Below are 21,794 nucleotides of genomic sequence, written 5' to 3' on the forward strand. Positions count from 1 at the left end.
AAGAGTAGAGTTAAGCAACATGGGTGATAAATGTCCCCTGAAATCATGCTCCATTCTCCGCAGTAATTACCCTGAACTCACACTGAGGAAAAAAGAGAGGTGCTTTACATCTGAGGCTCTTCTTGTCTTTTAGTCTATTTGGCTGAGATATAAAAGCCTCTGAAGGCACAAAGAAACGTACAGCTCTTATTCAAACTCAACGATAAAATGAACTCAATACACCTGCTCTTCCCTGATTCATTTTACTAACATCTAATGTAACAAAATTCTGCGTGAACAGGCAGCAAAAGCAGCTTCTAAAGTGCTTCTTTTTTTTTTTTTTCTCGGAAGCCACCGGTGACAACACGCAGTAATCAAAGCTTTTAAATTCTCAGAGCAATTTTCAGATATAAACAGATCTGTCAAGAGTGCTGTCCTTAAAGCGTGGAGTGATTGTGCATAGTAAGCACTTGGAAGCAAATGGAGGCTTGTGCATTGGCTTGATTTGAATAAGCATTGTGATTAAGTGGTTGTTCTGTACATGTAAAGGGCTGAGGGATGTGGACCAGTCAGCTCCCTGAGGGGGGAGACGAGGTTCAAGCCTTCCTGGCTCCTTCTGCACTCCTCCATTGGCTGTCGGCTCTCATCCATATCCACTGCGCCCTTAATTGCCTGATTTCCTGACCCACGTTGAATACTTTGTACACTGTAGGCTGGGGGTTATAATAATGACTTATAGTGACATGCATGGGGAAGACTTGCTCCTTTGGCACGCCAACAGACTATAGCCCCATCACAAACTCTAGTCTCTTGATTTAATACGTAAATTAAATCCTCATTTTAAGCTGTAGAAGAGTGCTTCTCACCAAAACAATATTCTGGGTTGGGGGTTAGGAAAATTCCCATAAGACCATGTGACAATAAAAGTTTCAGATGAAACAAGTGCAAAATGAAGTGGGCCTTATTTCCTTTTCTATTCTAATGCAGATATCTGGAAACCATTCCTCAACCTTAAGTAATAAAAGCTGACATTTTCAATTAATTACTTAACAGACAGAAAATCAATAACTTTTTATCTAAAGGTGAGACAGATACTCAATTCAGTCAATCAGCGGACAATTAATCTGTAACAGTTTTCATTACTGAATTCATTCATCATTGTATCATCAAAGCACTGACTATTTCCTTGTCCCAGCTTCAGTAATGTGATAATGTGCCTCTTTTTTCTTTGAGTTACGTGATAATGAACTGAGTCCCTCTTGGTTTTGGACAGCTGCACGGACAAGCTGTCCATCCAGCTGGACATTGGAAAAGTTTTTCAAAGATGGGCTTTGGGGAAATGTGACTGACCACTTTACTGGCCTCTAAAATGAGCAGATTAGCTTTTTAGTCTAGTTACAGACACATACTGAATACAGCTTAATGAGTAATACTATTTTCAAATTGTGGTTGCCAATATCATCAAATTCGGATATGATTGCACTTGAAAGATTATAAAATATAATATAAAAATGATCACAACTGTCCATATCTAGTCTGTAGTCTTTTAGAGTAATTTATAAATCCATAAAAATCTAAAATGGTTTCCAGAAAATAAGTGACATTTTGCTCAAAAATATATTCCTGGCAGTAAGTGAGCTTTGAAAGAGCACATGAAAAAAGGGAACATGAAATATCTTTTAAGTTCTGTCCTGCTCAACATCTTGAACAGTTTGTAATCTGCTGCATGCAGACTTTAAAGCACTTTGGATCTACGGCAGTCTGGGCTTGTGAAAACTCATCATCTGGGGAGTTCTCCATGCTTACACGCTGCTATTGTTCACTACCAGAACCAGAGAGAGGATGGTCGGATGCACTTGTCCGTGGCTTTTGGATTCCACAGGAAATCAACTGCTTACACTCTCACAGTCATTAGTGATACTCCTGCGAACACACCAATAATCTATGAGATGGAATGAGAGACTGAGAGACGACAAGACAACGATGTACTGTACTGCTTACAAGGTAAATTTCACTACATCTGCATAACCATGTCTATTTCAATTAACCTTAATTTGCTGCATATAATTTGAATAATAAGCTCTTTGCAGTCCAAATTCATATCTATGCTAATTAACACAAAACATAACTTTAAAACAGCACACACAGTGTTACGTAACTGAGGATTACTCCTCTCTGAACAACATCAGACTCCAGGGATCTGCTGTCAAACATTCACCAATATGTTTTTCTCAAACACCAATTAGCTGACCAATCACAGCCTGTTACACACCACACTGCAGGGGAAGTGTGGAGGTCTCTATCATGTAGAAACAGATTCAGCAGTTTGTGTTCTTCTTTTAAGCCTCATCTGTTTTTCTTTGACAGATCTGTTCAGACTTTGTGTTGTGTTTGTGCAGCTTCTGTTATTATTCTCTCTAAGCAACTCTAGGTGCGTGCATGCGTTAGTGTGTGTGTGTGTGTGTGTGTGTGTGTGTGTGTGTGTGTGTGTGTGTGTGTGTGTGTGTGTGTGTGTGTGTGTGTGTGTGTGTGTGAGAGAGAGAGAGTGTGCATGTGTGTTAGCATCTTATCAGAAACACACCCATTACTGGAAGGAGCAATGCAATATTTTGGGAAATATGCTTATTCAGCACAGATATCAATTGCATATCTGAAGAGCTGATATGAAACTGTATCAGCAGACAATTATCTTAGCTTAGCATAAAGACTGGAAAAGAAACAGCTACTCTGTCCAAAGGTAACCATATACATGCAGCAGCAGCACCTTTAATGCTGGCACTGTAGATGGACACCAATATTAAAGAAACCAGTTTAGATAGGTATGATCTGCTATGGAAGAGTATTAGGGCCACTCATGAAAAAAAGAGAGGACGAACAGTTTTTTTCATTATGCATTTCAACAATAAAATCTAAATATTGAGAAAAAAGGCAAAATGTTGAGAACAAAGTCGAAATATGGAGAGAATAAAGTCAAAATGCAACGTACAGAATAAAGTTCACACAATATGATATCAATTAAGTATACAGTTGCATAACCTCAGAAACCTATTCCTACCATTACACTCCAGTCGCAGAATCAGGCTAGTCTGTTACTAACAGTATTTATGCTAAGATAATCGATCACTGTAATCTCAAATTTACAGGCTTGTGGTATTTATCTTCTGTTTCATTCAATGATAAAGAGAGAAAAAAAATGCTTTTCCATTCCATGAGTTATTCATAATATCAGCATGGACACTTGGTTATATACAGTATCTGATCCTCCAATGGTAGGACCAAGCACAGCGCCCTGGGAGCTTAACTGTAGCATTGTTCCCTGCAGGTTTGCCTCAGGCTGCTGCATCACAACCTCCACCCTCCTCCCTCACAAACTCCTCTCCCTCTCTAAAGATAATAGTTACCACTTCTTCTTCTACGGTATTTCATTACCAAGACCTCTCGGGATGACACTTTCTTGAAACCTGATAAGTAAACAAACACTGGAGCAAATGAGAGCGATCTGCTCTCTAAACGCTGCGCATGGCTGCTCAGAAACCTCCTCCAAATTAAACTCAAGTGTCACAAGCTGAGCTTGCTTGATTTTCCACTGCAGTGGTGACATAAATGGCCGCACATTTCCCCTCTGCACGTCCCTGCCTGCTTTTATCTCGAAGAGGAAAAGCGACTGAGACAAAGAGTAAGGGTAAACAAGGACAGAGAAGAAGAGAGTGGTATAGATTTAGGGTTCAGCAGTAAGTAGCAGATGGGTTGATCGATGGGATTGCAGCTCTCACCCCACTGCAAAGGCTTAGTCACACGCACAATGCATAAGAAATGCCATGAAGGTGTGAAATAAAAAGGTGGCATGAGCAGATGTTGCATAACTGTCCAGGGATGAATAGAGGATAATAATAGAGATTCATCAAAGAGGACCGTCAACAACCAAATTTGTAATTGTAACATGTTCTATAGGCCTACTGTTTATGATCCCCATTAGCATCTGCTTAGCATCCGCTATTTTTCCTGGGGTCAAATACATGGAGGCAATAAAAGAGTACACATTCACACTGGACAATATAGACATAAACATGAAACAATACAAACAATAGACAATGTAGACCATATAGACAAACAATATATACACTAACAACATTACATTCATTTTCAACAATACCATGACTGACACAGCAATAAACTGTGCAAAAGATATGTAGAGAGGGAAACCTCCGAAAATGGTTCTAGATCAAGGACACTTGTTGAAAGGTAAAATATAATGTGACTGTGGCTTTGTGTATTTTTGCTACAAGCAAAGTCTTATATCTGGACCGGATGTAATCGTAGTGAGTGATGCCTGCTGGTGTGGCAAAGTGATGCCGAGTGCAGCATTTCAGTGTTAACGGGTCAGTGGTTACAGTGTTTGTAGTTTAAAGTTGATGCACTTTCTATTTCTATGTTAAACGAACCACTGTGTGAATTCACATAGATCTATATACAATATATTAGCAAAGAAAAAAGTTAGTGTATGAGTAAGTGTATGCATGGGAGGGAAATACTTTTTTATATATATATATATATATATATATATATATATATATATATATATATATATATATATATATATATATATATATATATATATATATATATATATATATATATATATTTGTGCAAATTACTGCATAATGCATATATAGTCCTGGTGACCATGAAAGTTACTTCAAGAACGACTATGGAAAAGTTTCACACTGAGTAAGTAAACAGATCCTATAATCACAGATAAAGTCGTAATAATCTATGTAGGAAAACTGACAAAAATCCTTAGCAGCACAGTTTACTGACAATAACTTCCATGCACATAAATTCAAGCATCAACATTAATTACACATGATGAGCCATAATTAAAATAGATAAATGTCCATATCAGCCCATTAGAAGAGTTTTCTCTCTATTCATTTATCCTCAGGGACAAAGTATCAGGTTCAGAACAAACATGAATTAACACTTGATGAATAGTCATCCTGTCTGTACCCTCGGCCTCTGGACATTGTGAGTCACTAATGCTGATGAGAGAGTAACCCTGGGGGAGGTAGACTGTACTGTACAGTAGGTTCGCTCACATTAAACACACGTTTACTGCTTTGTGTTGTGATTTGTTGGTTGCGAACTGACTCATTTTGGTCATGATTGCTTTGACATTTCTGTTTATTGAAACAGAAGGTCTGTATATAACGGTTCATGTATTTTATATGCTGCTCAAAGCACACAAGGCATGCTACTATGATCTTACTGTTTACTAATGAGATCTCCAGCTGGTATCAGGCAGATTTGTTTATTGTTTTTGTAATACTGTGGCAGTTGTTCTACTTAATTTACCACACAAGTAATAAGTCGTACAGTGCACTGACAAATATAATATTTACAACTTTGTTATCCAACTAACTCTTAATAATAAAAACACAGTATTAATATTTGAAGCATGCAAAATATCACAACGCAAATATTACAGGTAACACTTTATAATAAGTATACACACTATTAAGCATTAATTAAGCTTTAAATACTGAATTAATAATTTATAACACATGAATACTCATTAGTATGTAGTTTATAAACACAATTAAAAATGTTTTACTCGTCATTGATAAGCACTAACTGTATTTATAAACTATATACTAATGAGTATTCATGCATTATAAATGAAGAATTCAGTATCACCATTTCAAACACCATTTTGCAGTTGACTATTGGTTATATTGACTGGTTACATTAAAATGCTGATTAGTTGGGCATACTGGGCAATGTGGATACATATTGTCACAGTAAATGATAACTGTGGTGTACTCAACTAAACCATAATATTAAACAATATATCTTTCTGCTGTAAGAACCACTGTTGACCTCTGAATTGACCTGATGCAATAGCTAATGTATTGCATTGCCAAACATTAATAATGGGTCATTATTAACGGCATTACCATCAATAAAACCTTATCAATTCCCATTTATAGAAATGGTAACAATTCAATCATTGCACTTCCTTTTCCCTCTACCCTAAGTTGAGGTTGTTCTTTTTTTTGAACAGGTAAACACACACTCTAGTTGCTAACAAGTGGCTAAACGAGAAGCTTTGTGGCAATGAAATCATTGCGACCAAAGTGAAGTAAACCTATACTGTAGGTGTTTTTGTTAGCATTTGATATTCTTTTGATTAGATAAGTTATAAGTGATATTTTAGACATTCAGTTTTTTTAACGTTTTAAAACTGAAAAGGACAGTGACAGTGAACAGTAAAGCTGTGGGCTGAAAAACCAAAACTTAAATCAGGAAGGAGCTATAAAACATCGTAGCGCACAAGGGAAGACAATCCTTTCTGGGTTCCTCCTGTGATGCCTCTCACATCACACAGAAAGTGTAAGCCGAATCCGATTTTCTAACTGCAGCCATAGTTCTCTAATTGGAGCACCGTCTTAATCAGGTGACATGGAGGAAGTGTGACTCGCGCCTGTAGTGTTGGACTCTTGCATCTCAGTGAGAAGGTCAGCTGTCGGTCGCACAGTGGGACTCACACCAACCTTCATATAGCTTGAGGAATACAGAATATGAAAGACAATATTAATGCAGGAGGATAATGTGGTGGTCATGGGATATGAAAATCTGATATGAAAAACTGTCAGAAAAGGTAGAGGAAGCTGAAATTCTTTGCTGACAGTTTAATACGATTGAAAAATTGGAATGGAAAGAGGTAATATTGCTCTAGGAAATGGGAGAGGAGACAACTTTTTATAACTAGGTCAGTTGATCTAACACATTCTCCAAAACCAATTCTAAATCTCCAAGACATTAATCTCTTTCTTTTTTTCCATTTATGGTTTTAGTCTTCACACCTGGCACAGATGCAAAAGACAAAAATGCAATATTATCGCTTTCCTGGATCATTTTCTTCTGTCTCTTCTTTACAGCAGTTAATGAAGGTTAGTGTTTACACCAGTGTAACAAATTGCCATCAATACTCATCCTCTCTCGTTTAAGATACCCAAATAAGCCTCCTAATCACTTGCACTACCCCATTTACACTCTGCTCTTCCTGTTCCCAAGCAGCGCTCTTCTGTGGCTAACACAGACAATGATGTGCTGTGTATGGCCACAGCAGACCCTGGATTAATTACGCAGAGGTAGGAGTCATCACTTCACAAGTTCTAATTAACAGCAGATAAAAGGAGCGAGGGATGACAGCAGGACAGGATTTGGCATTAAACTGGCAGGATTTCCATTACAAGGAAGAGTGAGCACTGAGAACGAAGCACTACAGCTGTTACTCAGATAGTGCGACTGTCTTCAGGATTAATTCTGAGAAATGCGAGCGGTAACATACATGCTCCCCAAAATTCATGCATGCAGAAGATTTTTCACTCTACTTGTCCATCACGCAAAGTGCCCCTCTGCCAGAGATTCATATTGGTCCTCTAAGAAATATCCAGCCCTGGACTGAGCCTGAATCATTTTCACAGTACTGTCTCAAGCCCGCTGAATCACCGGCCTCATTTGCTCCTCATCTTCTCCACCTCATGAGATGACATCAGAGAGAAGACGAGCAGGAGGAGAAACAGGAGGTTTTTGTCTTCAGACTGGCAGCTGATCTTGCAGCTCCTCTCCAGTCCACTGGGCACAAGCAGGAACTTGAGGAGCAGGTGTGTGATGATCTATGCATCCTACTCAATTATAGATGCAATGTTACGCAACAGAAACCGCCTCTACTGTAATGGAGATGGTTTAAAAATAAAAATAAAAGCTAAAAATACACTGCTTGGGTATAACGTGTAAGTAGAAACATTCAGCTCTGATGGTGTGTTTTGTGGGAAAATGATTTAAAGGCTGGTTGAAGCTGGAAATCATTATGAGGGGAGAGGGGTATCTGACCAATGAAAACCTTTTTTTAAATTTTTTTTTACAAAGACATGCAATCTTACAAATTTGTAACCATAATGAGTCTTTAAACATGTTGAATCAAATTGAAATCGTCGGACTGTTACTGGGCCAATGCTGGACAGACTCAGAGTTTATTTTATAGTTTAAAAGAAACAAGCAGAAAAGAAACCTTCAGAAATGTCTCCCCCACTGAACTGTCAGCTTGATCCTTTTTGTTGCTGATTTTCTAGTCCCTTTGCTTGACTGAGAGCTGAAGCAGGATAATTTGCTGCTCTCTACTCGTACTCCTCCAGAGGCAATGCCTCAGCTCCTTTGGTGAATGCTATGAGTCCATGGTTATTGATACATAAACACCCACAAATGGATGAGGACTGAATGTCTGAATAACCTCATAAATATCTGTCCCACTGCCATATAACCCATTTGCATAAAATATTAAATATATCATGATGTTGAAGTCCTCTGGGTGTATGATTTTTTTTAGTATGTTATGCATATCACTAAAACATGTAGCAGCATTTAAATATGCATGGATATAGGAAGAGGAGCAGTGCAGAGATGAAACTCTGCAGGGGGAACGAATTGTTTACCTAAATGATGTACAGTCGTCTCCGTCTCTTTCATCTCTCTTTGCTTTGTCTCCTTGTGGATGATGGTGCATGTGAGCATGAGAACATGCACAAATTTGAGTGTAACAGTGACTCTGTTTACATACGAACATGATCTTGCCCCTCGACTGAGCATCAGCCAACATGACGTTCAAGCTGCTTGGCTTGAATACAGGCTACAGATGTGGAGGAAAGGGATCAAGGTTGAGGGGGTTTAGAACTGCATCACACAGAGAGCAAGATGATTGAACTTTTTTTCTACCCACAGGATCAATTAATCTATCTATATCTGTGTGGATGTGATGACTTGAATGCTGGATCTGTTGTCTCACTGTGCATCATTTACACATAATGGAGGGTTATACATTTAAAGGATGGCCCTTTAATTACAAACCGCTAATTACGTGATAATGCCAAAAAATAACAAGTAATTGCATCATAATATCTAGAAATAGCCTAAAAATAACAGCCAATTCCATAGTAACATCGAGAAATATAGCCAAGATATAAGGATTGATTGCGTAGAAATAGCCCAGAAATAATTGATTGTAATTGACAATTGCAAGGACTTGGTGGAGAAGAATTCTGGCCTTTCCCAAAAGATTCAAAGCATTTTTCATGTGTAATCTTTTGCCTTTATGAAAAACATGACATTACTACTTATTTCTAGGCTATTTATTATCATGTAATTGTTATTTCTCTGCTATTTATTGACATTATCACGTAATTTGCAGCCTGTAAATTAAAGGGTTTGACTCAAAGATTGTTATAGATCACCAGTCAGGGGATTCGATCATGGATCTACAACCTCCCTCATTTCCCTTAGCTTCAGCTTGTGATTGACTACGTGTCCAAGAGTGCCTTCTCCATGTATCTCTAAGGAGCTGAACAAGTGAGAGTGTCTATCAACACAACTCCTCAGCTCCAGCTGAGCTGACCGGAGTCATTCTCATCGGCACTCACAGCGGACCCACACCTTGCCCATCCCTTCCAGCTGCGCTGTTGCTGCCAGCAGTGTACACGGCCGCACTGGCTCTCCTCAACCTGCCCCACTGTTGCGTCTCACCATGCCAAAACCCCGTGCCCAAAATAGAATCCAATCTCATTTCATGCCTCGTGAAGCTCTAAATTTGCACCAGAGGGGATGCTACATTTGTGATAGATATAGTACAAGTAAATTAGGGAAAGAACAAAGTCTGTTTGTCTGACAAATGTTGATCTTCTCAGTGGAATTCGACAAACCTAAAGGGACAATTTCACAAACAAAAGGCAGCCCTTAAGGCAACCCAACACTATTTCTTTCTATAGGCAAAACAAGCTTTTCAGACTGGTCTTGTCCATGGAATTAACTCATGTTGAGAAAACCTACCTGAGCCAACTGTAGTGCTCATTACATGCATTTTAAAACAATGCCAAAGGCAGCAGTTGGCAACCAGCACTCCTTTTAGGGTACTGTTATCTGCTCTAAGCACAAGTCTTAGTGACTAAAAACATTAAATTCCAGTATTAAGGCAGGCGCCGGGCGGCCTTTAAGCTAAAATGTTTTCTTGTGTTGCATGTCGATAGGATTCCTCAGGCAAAAGGAAAAGTGATAACACTCAATTTCATTTTCATTTTCCATTTCGTCCTCCAGCATGTAGGAGCTCCCACATATGGTAGAAATTAACCTGCAGCAGCATCCGACTCAATTCTACAAAGAGAGCTTCATTAAAGTTTTATTAATCAGGATGTGGGTATGTTTTATAAGAAGAACATTTGAACTCAGCAGCAGTAAGCCTCCACTGTGAACAGACGTAATGAGATAGATAATAAGTCTAAGTTTCTGCTGCACTGATGGTACCAGACAGTGCTCTACTACTAAATGTCACAGCTGACCAGTGAAAGTCTAAGGATCTCTCTATACTCTAATGTGCAATTAAGTATTGAATGATCTCTCCCATACAGAAAGAATCTAATTATCAAAATAACAACTATAAGCCTGTAGATACTGTGGGATCCAAAGGTCTGAGAACATGTTGGGATTCTTGTCGCATCTTAAGTTTGTATGAAGCCTGACGACCCTGTTGTTCCACACAGCTTCCTGTGACGTAACGCACGACCTTCTCCCTCATAAATGTTCAGTGGGGGTGAGCTAATGCTCAACTCCATGACAGTCAGGACTCTTCAAGCAGTTTAAGCTTTGATGTGTGTTTGGGTCATTTTCCTGCTGCAGGATGAAAGATGCAGAGGGTTGTAGCATGCATCTGAAGAATGGAGTGCTACTTTTGCTTGGTCCGGATGTGCTCAGTTTGGTGTAGGTGTCCAAGTCCTATATGCAAACACCCTCAGCCTCGAAAAATCCCACCAGCATGTTTCACTGAGGGTTGGACACCCTGGTTTCCACTTATTGTTTGTTACTGCCATAAATCTCAAACTTCATCAGAAAATAGGAAGTTTTTTTCCCCTGTCATCTTGTAAAATGCATGCAGTGGTGTGTGGCCCTGTTTCCGCTCCTGCAAGTGGCTCAGAAGCTGCTACCTGTCCTCTGGGACCGCTACAAGACGTCCTTCTTTTGACAATCCTTTTACTGATCTTAGTCTTGTGTGCTTTATTTAGAAAGTCCCGTGACTGTGATGAAGTTGCTTTTTAATCTCTCAGGGAACTGAGTTTGATGCCTTGATGTATTGATTCTCTGATGGGTGTGGCCGCTTTTTGGTTGTGCCGGATCGTGCTTTGGATACAAATGATCCACTTTCTGCAAAGTGTTTTAGAGTTCCATGCGCTGCCCCCTTAGACAACCCTTGTCTACCTTTTGATTCGTCACTGAGAAAGCTCCTCTTTACTTCAAATAGCAATTTGACTTCTGTTTCTTTCACTTTGGTCTGAAGTTAGTTCCACTTAGAGTAGATCAAATCCACCAGAGTGTCATCTGAAAATTTGCTTCAGTAGGCATACAACCAGATGAAAGATGACTCTTTTAAACAAATGAGTGGAGTTAATCGAGGCCCCGACCTTCAAATTTCTTCCAGTGCAAAGTCATAAAAACTTCTCCTTACCTGTCCTAACATAACATCCTCAAACCTTTGTATTGTTTTCAGGATTTTCAATGTGATCTTTTGGCTTTTGAACCCCACCGTAAAAATATACAGGAGCTCAAAACATTCTCTCCAGTAACCTTTCTCTGATAACAGTGACCTTTTCTTTGATATACATACACATCAATCCCTTCATCTATGGCCATTTTCAAAGTAGAGTTGTTTTTTCCTCTCTCAGGCAGGCTGGGTGTCTGCAACAATTTGTTGATCTTCACTGAGAAGAGAAATCATTACTGAGATTTTGGTAATACCTGTGATTATCCATCTTTTCCAGTTGACAGAGACAGAGATGCCATGTAAGCCAGAGAAAGAGGCAAACAAGAGACATTGCATGTCCATGAAATGCACCCAGCTGAGTACATACACAGCTGGGCCCATAGCCGCTTGAATGCAGAACTGTATCTACCACAACAGCAGCAGCAAAACCCTGTCTTTATTTGGCCTTGGGTTTGAATGTGCAGCCCACCACCCATTGGAAAGTGACTCACATGCAGGTCTGATAAATGACAAAGGTTCTCTTGCTGTGTTTAGCCTGGTTATGAATGCAGTTGCAGTCAGAGCAACGGCAGCATCCTGCGTGTTTATGTTTCCCGTACCTTTCGTTTTCAGGGTATTAAGATGATCCGCTACGTCAGACAGAAAAGCTAAATCTCGCAGCCACCTTTCATCCTCAGCCTCAGTCATAGCCTACTTCTGTCTCCACTTTCCCTCTTCCCTTAGCTTACTCCTGTATTGGAGAGCACACGTGCCAGTTTGGAAAGGTGGGTGGTAAATGAAACAAACAGCCATCTATTTGCACCCTACTGAGAAGTACTCAGCCTCCCACCTCTATGGAAACTGGCTTCCCTCAGCAACAGCCCTCCCCCTCTTCAGCCAGCAGCCACTGCTTTCTGTCGCTGTGTCCTGTGCAGTCAGGTTGTGTGTGTGTGTGTGTGTGTTTTGGTGGGGTGCTGTGGGTTGATTGTGTTCAACACATGGCATGCAACCATAAAACACAGCTGCAACTATAGGTGGGCCAGGAAGAGCTAAGGGCAGTGTTGATTTTGAATATGACGTATTTTAATATCACTTTAGGTAAGAAAAACAAAACAAAACAAAAACCCGGAAACAATCTGGACCAACTCAACACTTCCTGGGAGGCAAAACACAAAAATGAACCGAACACACACAGGAAAATATGTGATGCAACAGTACAGCTCGTCATGAAATACTTGATTTGCAACATAATTGTCACCCGCAAAGTACCATGTTAGACTCCACTATACAACTGAGCGAGTGACAGGTGAATACTTCTCTGCTGAACATGAGCGTGGTGCTGTGGAATTAAACCCTTCATTTCTCTCGTATGATGTGAAATGCCTGTGTGCTTTTGGGAGAATGAGCGCTTATGTCATAACTCACCTTCAGTGTAATAAAAACAGAACCCACTCTAACAAGCAGCAATTGTCGTTATGTCTGTTACACAACAGCTATTTTAATTAGGCAATTAAATGAAATGCAGCAGTTATATGGAGGATAATGAGTTGGTGGAATTAGTTTCGAACACAGTTTTTAGAGGTATGAGCACAAAGCACCTGCACATAACAAATGTGATTTCTGATTGAGAGTGAAGCAACCAGACACAGATCAAAGTTAAAATGTCTATAAAAAGACATAATGCAATAAAATCTTTGTAGTGTGGTATATTTAAATATAGTTATTTGTGCAGCCACTTTTCATCGCATTAAAATAAATAAACATGCAACATCTCCACGTCCCCACAGTACCTTCCATTTAATAGTGAAATATTCCACCTTACATGGCTGTCTCTATTTCCGCCACAGCACCAGCAGTTACAAAAGCAGTTAAGATGACCTGAGATCTGAACAGCAGTCTGTCCTGTTACATCTGCAGCGTTCAGATGTGAGGTATAGGCCCATGAATTTTGAAATAGCCCAGCAGCTGTTTAATATTGCAGTCTCTCATATGAAATTTACAAAATTTGCCCATCAGCTGAAGGTCGTCCACCAGCAAAAAGCAAACTACTGAATGTGCTCACATCAGAACAGCGATAACAAACTTATAAACAACAGACTGACGGATGTTAGGACTCTGACTAATCCTTGCAACCATCACACACAAAGTGAGAGATGCCAGATGAAGAGCAAGTGGAGCAAGACTGTAATCTATACAACACCATCCGGAACAGTTACAGCCCAGACTTTACTGCTGTGTGCAAAAAAAGAAAAAGATGCAAATCAACTAAAGGGACGCAGAGAGAGAATGTGTGAGAGAGAGAAATAAAAGCTGCGTTGACAACTTTATTTTTTCTTCAAAGAACCAAACTGCTGCAAGCAACGTTCCCACTGTCTGACTCCACAGCTCCAGTGAAGCAAACACTATAGCTCCTCTGCCTGCAACAACCATAAAGCAACACTGATGCTTTAGCAGCAAACTCTCGGGGTGAGGGGACATTTAGATTCAGTGATAATAGCGCTGAAGATGGACAGCATCATGGTGACTGAGAGAATAATGATCGTGTCATTCAGATGAGCTCTGCTTTTTATTCTGTGCAGCACACACGCACTGTAGATGAAATGCCAACCCTTGTTCTATGCTTTAACACCACATTCAGGGTAATGTGACTAAAAGGATGAGGATGAAATGCTGGGATATAAACGAGGACACATCATTCCACCTTAAATCTGAGAATCTAAAATGTCTAATTGAGTCTTAGGTAACCATGTAGAACTGCTTTCCCATTGGTTAGTATGGATTAATAGCCTACACTTTATACTCTCACATGGAGTTATTCCATCCACCCACTCAAAAGCACTCCATCCAAACTAAATGATACTGAAGAGCAGTGTTTAATAGCACACACCACTCTCACTCTGTTATTAATGTGTATACACAGTGTGGCCTACCTGACCTCACCACATGTAACACACTGCATGTTACAGAAGTTCACATCTCTCCATGTGTGTAAACTGACTCACTCTTGTAGCTCGCGCTCCAAGGCTGATATCCATAGTAGCCGGTGATGCGCAGTATCCTCTCCTCTATGGACGCGCTGTTGATGTCCTCAACTGAGCGGGAGGACTTGAGGTCCTCTTTGATGGCCTCGTCCACCACCAGGTACTTGAGCTGTCTGAGCTGAGGGCTGATGTCCGAAAGCCTTCTGGGGCTCACGTCGGGCGACTTGCGCATCCCGCTGGGAAGAAAAGAGCAAGGGGACGGCGGTGTTAGGATACAAGACAAACTGGGACCTCTTGGCAAAGGGGAAGGAAGCCTGGAAACCCTGTGTTATGACTTGATAAGATAAGAGTTCTCCTTGGCCAAAGCAGGGGGAAAGTCAGTGTTGTTAGGCCCCCCGCAGCGCCTCTCTTGTACAGTACAGAAATCATCATCCTTCACTGGCCCTGCGTCCGCGCAACAACACTGTGAAAGACACAAAGCGAAAGTGACTGGTCCTGCAACTGTTGTATAGGCTACTAGGCACCGTACAGCTCCTATTATGGGCTTATAGGAATTTGAAACTAATGAATCGATCGTGTGTGATTTGTAGAGATGGAGGAACAACACTTGTGACAGCTCCGGGCATGATGGTAGATGGGGCACAAATCTGCGCACAGAATACTACTATCTGCACAACAGAGGCAGCAACATAAGCAGCAGCAGCAGCAGCAGCAGCAGCAGCAGCAACAGCCCTTTAATATCACACAGCTACACACCACAGAGGTGGCGGGTTGTTATTCTGTGTCCACCAGGTGACATAAAGCAAAACAAAGAAGAAAAAAAAGATGTAATTTTGCACCAAGTGAAGCTCTGTGGTGTGATGATGAACCACACAAAGTAGCACAGTGATGACCCGAGATCCTCTCAGCTGTTATGAAACCGTCAATATCTGAAAGCAAATCATTATTTACTGACCCATTCACACTAGATCTGTGTATAATTACCCCTTGTGCTGCCGTAATTCTCCCATTATAGCTCCCATAATTTATTTTTTATAGAGGAATATATAACCTGCCTCCAAGCAATTACAATAAAGCAACAGCTCTAACATTTAAAACATCACTGATTGAGATTTACAGAAAATTATACTCATGCGTTATTGGTTATTTTAACACTTAAAAGTCAATTCACTTTATCAATGCATTATGCACCTGGGAAATCATAGTGCGCAACAGGTGCGTCCTGTACGTGCGTCCGCCGTTGGGCTGCAAAGCATTTGTGAAAGTTTAAATGTCTTACATCGGCATCAAAGTAGTAGGAGGTCCAAGGTAGCACATGCAGTCCCGGTGGGGCCGTCCGACCCGGTCCCACACTGTGCCCTCTCCATCGCCATACATCCTCAAAAGGCCACAACAACGCAGGGGCAGCTACTGTGAATCTAAATCCTCATCGAGGCGGACGGAGACCACAACCATCATCCTGCTCCCTGCTCACCTTCCACAGACATATGCCCGCCTGCCTGCTTGCTTTGCCTGCTTGGCCACTACAGTACAACGCTGTTTCAACATTAAAAGACTATGCGCGCTGCTCCGGATGCTGCTGCGCGCTGGAGGCACTGCAACAGCACCATCTGCTGGATTCACTCACCCCCCAAAGTCTGAAATACAAAAGCATATATAGGCTACACTGTACCAGCTGTAACCCCTTTTAACCTCAACAATCCGAACCACCACTTCGGTACTTTGACACCCATCAGAAAGTCTCCAACCATTTTCCTGCATAGCCATCGAGATGTATTAAAATCCCAATGGTCAGGCTATTCTGGCACACTCTTTGCTGAGATATAAGATAAAACTGAATCTGCTGTCCCCTCTCAGGGCCCCACAAGGACCCCTAGTGGCCCCTGGATCTCAGTCATCGCACATCCCCAACTAAACTGACTCATCTCTCTGTCTATGAAGTGTTTGAGTACTTTTCTCTGTGGCTTTGTGGCTCCAAAAGTCCTCATACTGTCACATTCAGACAGGCACAGCAAATCTGTCTGGCTCAAGATGACAAAAAAAGAAGAAGAAACAGATATATTGCATATTGAAGTGTGAAGTAGGTGTAGTGGGTGTTCTTAGCTTTTCTTTCTATTTCTAAGACCAAAGAAACAAAAGAGGGGATGGGAGAGTTGTGCGGAGGCGCAGTAAATTTCACTATTATCTTGATGATGTGATATCCTTCAAACATGCACCCCTGCTTTTGTCTTAAATAAATACTGCCCCATTAAATATGACAACATTTCTACCAGCACATCAGTCACAAAATGTCCTTTCCGGCCTAGTTTTCCATTTCTTTTATGGTTTGTTTGATTTATTGTGTTGTGTGGGGGTTGCCACACTTTATTGTGTGGAATATGCTAGATAATATTGACTGCAGCTGGTCTGCTGTCACCAGACAAACATTTTCAGTTACTATATTATAGATTTCACGGCAATTCACAGGCCACCGGTTCCCCATTTGTCCATTATTCATAGTCCAGGAGCCCACCAGCATTTTCAAGATGATGGCAAAGGCCTGTATCTCAAATGTCTGTGTGAGGTATTGAACGGCAGAAATGTTGCCTCTGCTCAGCTGAATCAGACAATTACAGGGATGCTGTTGATTACATTCAATCAGCGATGTGCTTCTAGTAACAGGAGTAATTACGTTCACTGGTGGTGATTATCTCTCCTTGGAAATTAAAATCAAGAAGGTTTTTTGTCTCTTGTGTTCTCAAGTGTGAACAGTGCCACACAGCGAGTACACAGTACACTCTGTGAGATCTGTTGTTAAAGATTGACACTGGCAGCAAGGTAAATGAATTTGGATTACCTCTACTTAAACTTTCTCACTGTTTACACTAGAGATGATCTGAATTTCATGCTCTTTCTAGATTCATCTACCAAGTGTGACAATGTTTAGGTTAGATGCATTATTTTCTATTGCTTTCTGTACACAAAGCCAAGCAGCACAAGCAGTTTTTATAATCAGGAAGTAGTGGTGCTCTACCTTGCATGAATGGAGTAGCGCTGCCCAAGGGTCCCGGGTCTGTGCTCCACTCGCTGCATTGCGTCGGCATCCTGTGGGCTCCTGACTGCGCAGAGCAGCACAGGCACACCAACTGTGTTTTGAAGACAGGTTTTTGCATCGATCAGTGACAAGCTTCACCTCACATGTCCACACACACAGTGGGTTGGGGTGGCGGTGGGGATGGTTTGGGAAAAGGAAGGGGTGGGGGGGGACCTGTGCTTACTCAAGCAAAAAAGTGTAGTCTAGTCATCAATAAACAGGTCAACACCTCCCATCGACAAAATCTTGGGGAGAAGAGGATCAGGTTCATCTTGCATAATGCACCTCTCAACTTCACAGCTCAGCCAAGGCCAAATCAATTCTCGCTGTTCCACCCTCCGCTTTGCCAAAACTGAAGAAGAATGCGGACACCCGTCCACACATATAGTGAAACAGTTTGTGTGGAAGGACGTGCTGATATGTTCAAGTCATTCACTGCCATCCAGTACACCATCTTCCACATCATCAGTCCTCTAATAGAGATTTAATTGATGCCCCAATCTACAGGGCACTGCGCTCCTTTCTAAATATGGATCAGAGATAAAGTGAGAGGGCCAAGCTCAAGGCCAAGAGACATAAAATGAACAATGAGGGTGATCCATCCTCTTGGTTCACAAACAAGATAGATAGATATAGATATAGATACTATAGTCACTAATATAATCACTTGTTAACGAGGTATTTGTTTTCTAATGATGCAGTTATTCTCATCAAAGCGCTTCCGCTGGATAGAAGTATTGACCCAGCTAATGACATTAACAGTGGATCCATTCCACCAAATGACAGTGGGCCAGCGTTCACAGTACCATTGCCTTAAATGAAATGAAGCCATGATTAACGCTGTTTAATAATTTTAATAATAATAATTTAATACCTGTGCCTTTCCTGCACCATGACAAGTCAAAATATCAGTTGAGGTGTTTTAAGCTTTCTCGCAGCAGAATCACTGAGTAACCAGTGGTGTCTATAATGACGCTGCATTAATTTCTAATGGGCGATCAGTCAAAATAGTTGCCAAGAAGAAGGCCTACATGTAAATGCTGGCATTTTAGAGTTTTTTTCCAACATTTCCTGTATATAGACAGGAAGGCTTACATGTATTCAGTTTACTTAATCACGAGGACTGCTAATGCCCTATTTCAAGCTTCATTCCATGATGATGATGATGATTCATATATTTCTGACACATTTTAAAGTGCACAGGGTCCATGTTACATGTGGGGATTTGCTCTTCTTCCTTACAACATCCCTTTTAGTTCTTTTCCCTCAAAAACTGTGTGCAATTCAGTGCTCAGACAGAAACAAAGAGCCTGCATGTTAGAAACCTTGAGCTCCTCTCTCAGTCGTTTCCATTGTGTCTCTTATCCTCCTGTGTCCAGTTGCATACAATTTAGAAAAAAAAGTATGATGTAAATCCTCTCTCTTCTCACCATCAATATTTAATATACAGCTCTCAGCCTGGAAACAGTGTACCAGGCCACTGATGATTGGACGACACAGGCTGGGAAACCAAACTCTTAGCCAGTAAAAGAGGCCACATTCATTACAGTGTGTTTAAATACCTAAGAGGTTTTGTAAACATAAGTTATTCTTCATCATTTAGCGGCTGATCATTGGCTTTTACATGTGGAGAAATTTGCAAGAGACATAGAGACACATCTATTCCTTCATTGCTGGAGAAAAAAAGAAGATCTGTTGATATGTTCTTCCAGCCAGAAGGAAACATAACCTTTATGAAATCGGCACCCTGTAGTCCGAAGGGCCTGGGTGATTTCTTTAGGCTGTCTTTGTTATGCAGCTGCCATTATTTGTAAGGTTGACACACAGCTGGGGAGTAACCATCAGAATCTCGGAGGATGAGAGGAGCTGTTGACGATATTGTGTGTGTACTGACGTCAGGAAGTAGTTAGCCGCCCAGGCGAACAGCTCCAGTGGGGGAGAAAAAGTCCAGCAACATCTGTCTTCTCCTCTGGTCAGCATAAACTGCCCCGATTCCCACTCTCACATATTCCCTTTTAAGTTTTGTTAGCAGCCAACAAGAAGACAAAAATACATGGAATTAGCCTATTTCCCTGCTACTATTAATATTAAAAGATGACAGGACTTCAGCAGACAGTTTCACAACAATTCACAAAGGAAATGTTGAGGAAAATCGCATAGATGATGAGCTCTGTCTGAACTAGGATCATGTAGATAAAATTGAACTGGCATCTTCATTTTTCTCTTCATATTAAAGTGATTTTAATTTTTTAGACTGAAAATCCATCCACTGCTCTCTTCATGTAAATCCCACTTCTTCTCTCTTCTTAAATGAGACGTACCTCTCCTCAAATAAATGTCTGCTTTACATAATTGTTTCCCAATTTGCCAGATATGATTTGTAGCAATTGGTCACCCCATGTAGCACAGGAAAAAAAAAGTCACCGCTCTGTTTCTCCAAATCCTGAAAATTGTCAAATATTACCCACCTGGAACAAGTTACTGCTTCCTCTGAATATTTATAAGCAATTATTTTCAGTGCGTTTTGGAGAGTGAAGACTTGGCGAGCTCTTCTCAGATTACCGTAAATGCATTCTGATAAAACCGGATAACTGAGACAGCAATTAAATCAGCCAGCATTGGTCCTCCATGTGTTTAGAATTGAACACAAGCTGTGTTGGTCAAAGACCCACCGCCCAGTGCCTTTCCTCATCTAATTGGTGGCCTTCAAACTATTTTTTCCCAGCGTTTTCACTCAGCTGAACATCACACGCAGGTCTGATTCCCCTGGATGTCAGCTTTGGTGGGATGACAAAGTGGAAAAGACAGAAAAACGTGGGCTGTGCAGTTCGGGTTCCCAGGAGTTGCTCCATCTGTTTCAGCATGACTGATGACGACGTTTCCACCTGTGATGGATTTTCTTCAGAAGTCTCAACTCCTGGGAAAACAACTGCAGATCCCCCCCCAATACCCCCCACTGTTCCTCTCTTTAACATATGCATGCTTTGTTATCCAGCAGCTAATAAATGTGCATAATGTATAAAGTCTTATATGGAGCTAAGTGTGAGTCCACACTGCAGAGATGGAGGTTTCACTGCAGAGTGGTTGCAAGAGAGAGAGAGAGAGAGAGAGAGAGAGAGAGAGAGAGAGAGAGAGAGAGAGAGAGAGAGAGAGAGAGAGAGAGAGAGAGAGAGAATGCCTCTGGCTGCAGCATCCACTTGCCACTTCCGCTCTTCTCTCCTCCTTTCTTCTGGTCCTGTCAGTTTGTCTCACCTCTTATACATTCAAGACACAGTTAACTGGGGCAGTGAATATCCTGCTAAGTGTTCGCTGTGCGCATATCTGAACATATATGATTCTTCTGCTTCGAAAATATTACCGCAGTCCCAAATGTGCAACCCCATGATTCAGTTATGTTATTTCCTGCATGGGTAAGTTAATAAAGTGAATCCTCATTATCATTCAGTAAACATAATCAAGGCTCACTTTGCAATAGGAATTTGATACCGTGGTGTTTGCTATACCAAATGAAAGTAGTTACAGAGCTGGCAGTGGGGAGTGTTTGCGCTTGAGGCCTCCTGCATTCCCATAGTCCCAGTGTGTGTGTCAGGATATAAATAGAGTTGCTCCACCATCAGAAAGCGGTGCTATAGGGTAGATGCCAGTCGTCGCCTCAGTCCAATCCAACCCACCCTCTGCCCTGGATGACCCCTGAGTCCTTGGACCAGTGGTGCATGAGGAGCCAAAGTTGCAACAATAGACTTGTAAAAAAAAGAAAAAAAAAAAAAGAAAACTGACTGATGAAATGTCAAGCATTACACAATACACTCCTGGACGATTCTCCACTGTGTGTTACTCTTGGGTTTTGCTGGAGTGAGTATTGTGGATATAATGCATCTGCAACTAGCTGTAACACAGCAGTGTTGCATTATTTGTGCATCCTTAAAGAATAGCTGCGGATTCAGTGCGCTGCTGCTTCTCTCGGTTCTCAGCACCACATAGTTCTTCTCTTTGCAGGATTTAAACATAAAGCGGAATTCTTTTATCTTCACATGCAGCTCAGGCTCAGGTAGTTCCCTGTGTGGATTTGCAAAAAGATCAAATAGCAATATTAATGACAAGAAGCGGCTGGTAAATTTCAGCCTGGTGTGTCGAGCTTGGCCTTCAGGGGATAGTGCCGTTCTGCCCCATTGCACCTCTGACTGACAGCCCGGCTGCA

General features: G+C 41.1%; 1 protein-coding gene across 1 annotated transcript in view; it reads right to left on the reverse strand.

The window, feature by feature from the left end:
• Positions 1 to 15,900, reverse strand: part of slc35f3b (solute carrier family 35 member F3b) — a gene marked incomplete at both ends in the record, with an annotated part of 52,102 nt that extends 36,202 nt beyond the window's left edge. Inside the window, 2 exons of the mRNA XM_083987726.1 lie at positions 14,545 to 14,759; positions 15,803 to 15,900. Coding sequence (XP_083843852.1) covers positions 14,545 to 14,759; positions 15,803 to 15,900 — 313 coding nt within the window. The remainder of the gene's footprint in view (positions 1 to 14,544; positions 14,760 to 15,802) is intronic.
• Between the last annotated feature and the right edge of the window lie 5,894 nt (positions 15,901 to 21,794).

This window comes from Trachurus trachurus (genome assembly GCF_905171665.1).
Source record: "Trachurus trachurus genome assembly, chromosome: 15".
Taxonomy (NCBI): Eukaryota; Metazoa; Chordata; class Actinopteri; order Carangiformes; family Carangidae; genus Trachurus; species Trachurus trachurus.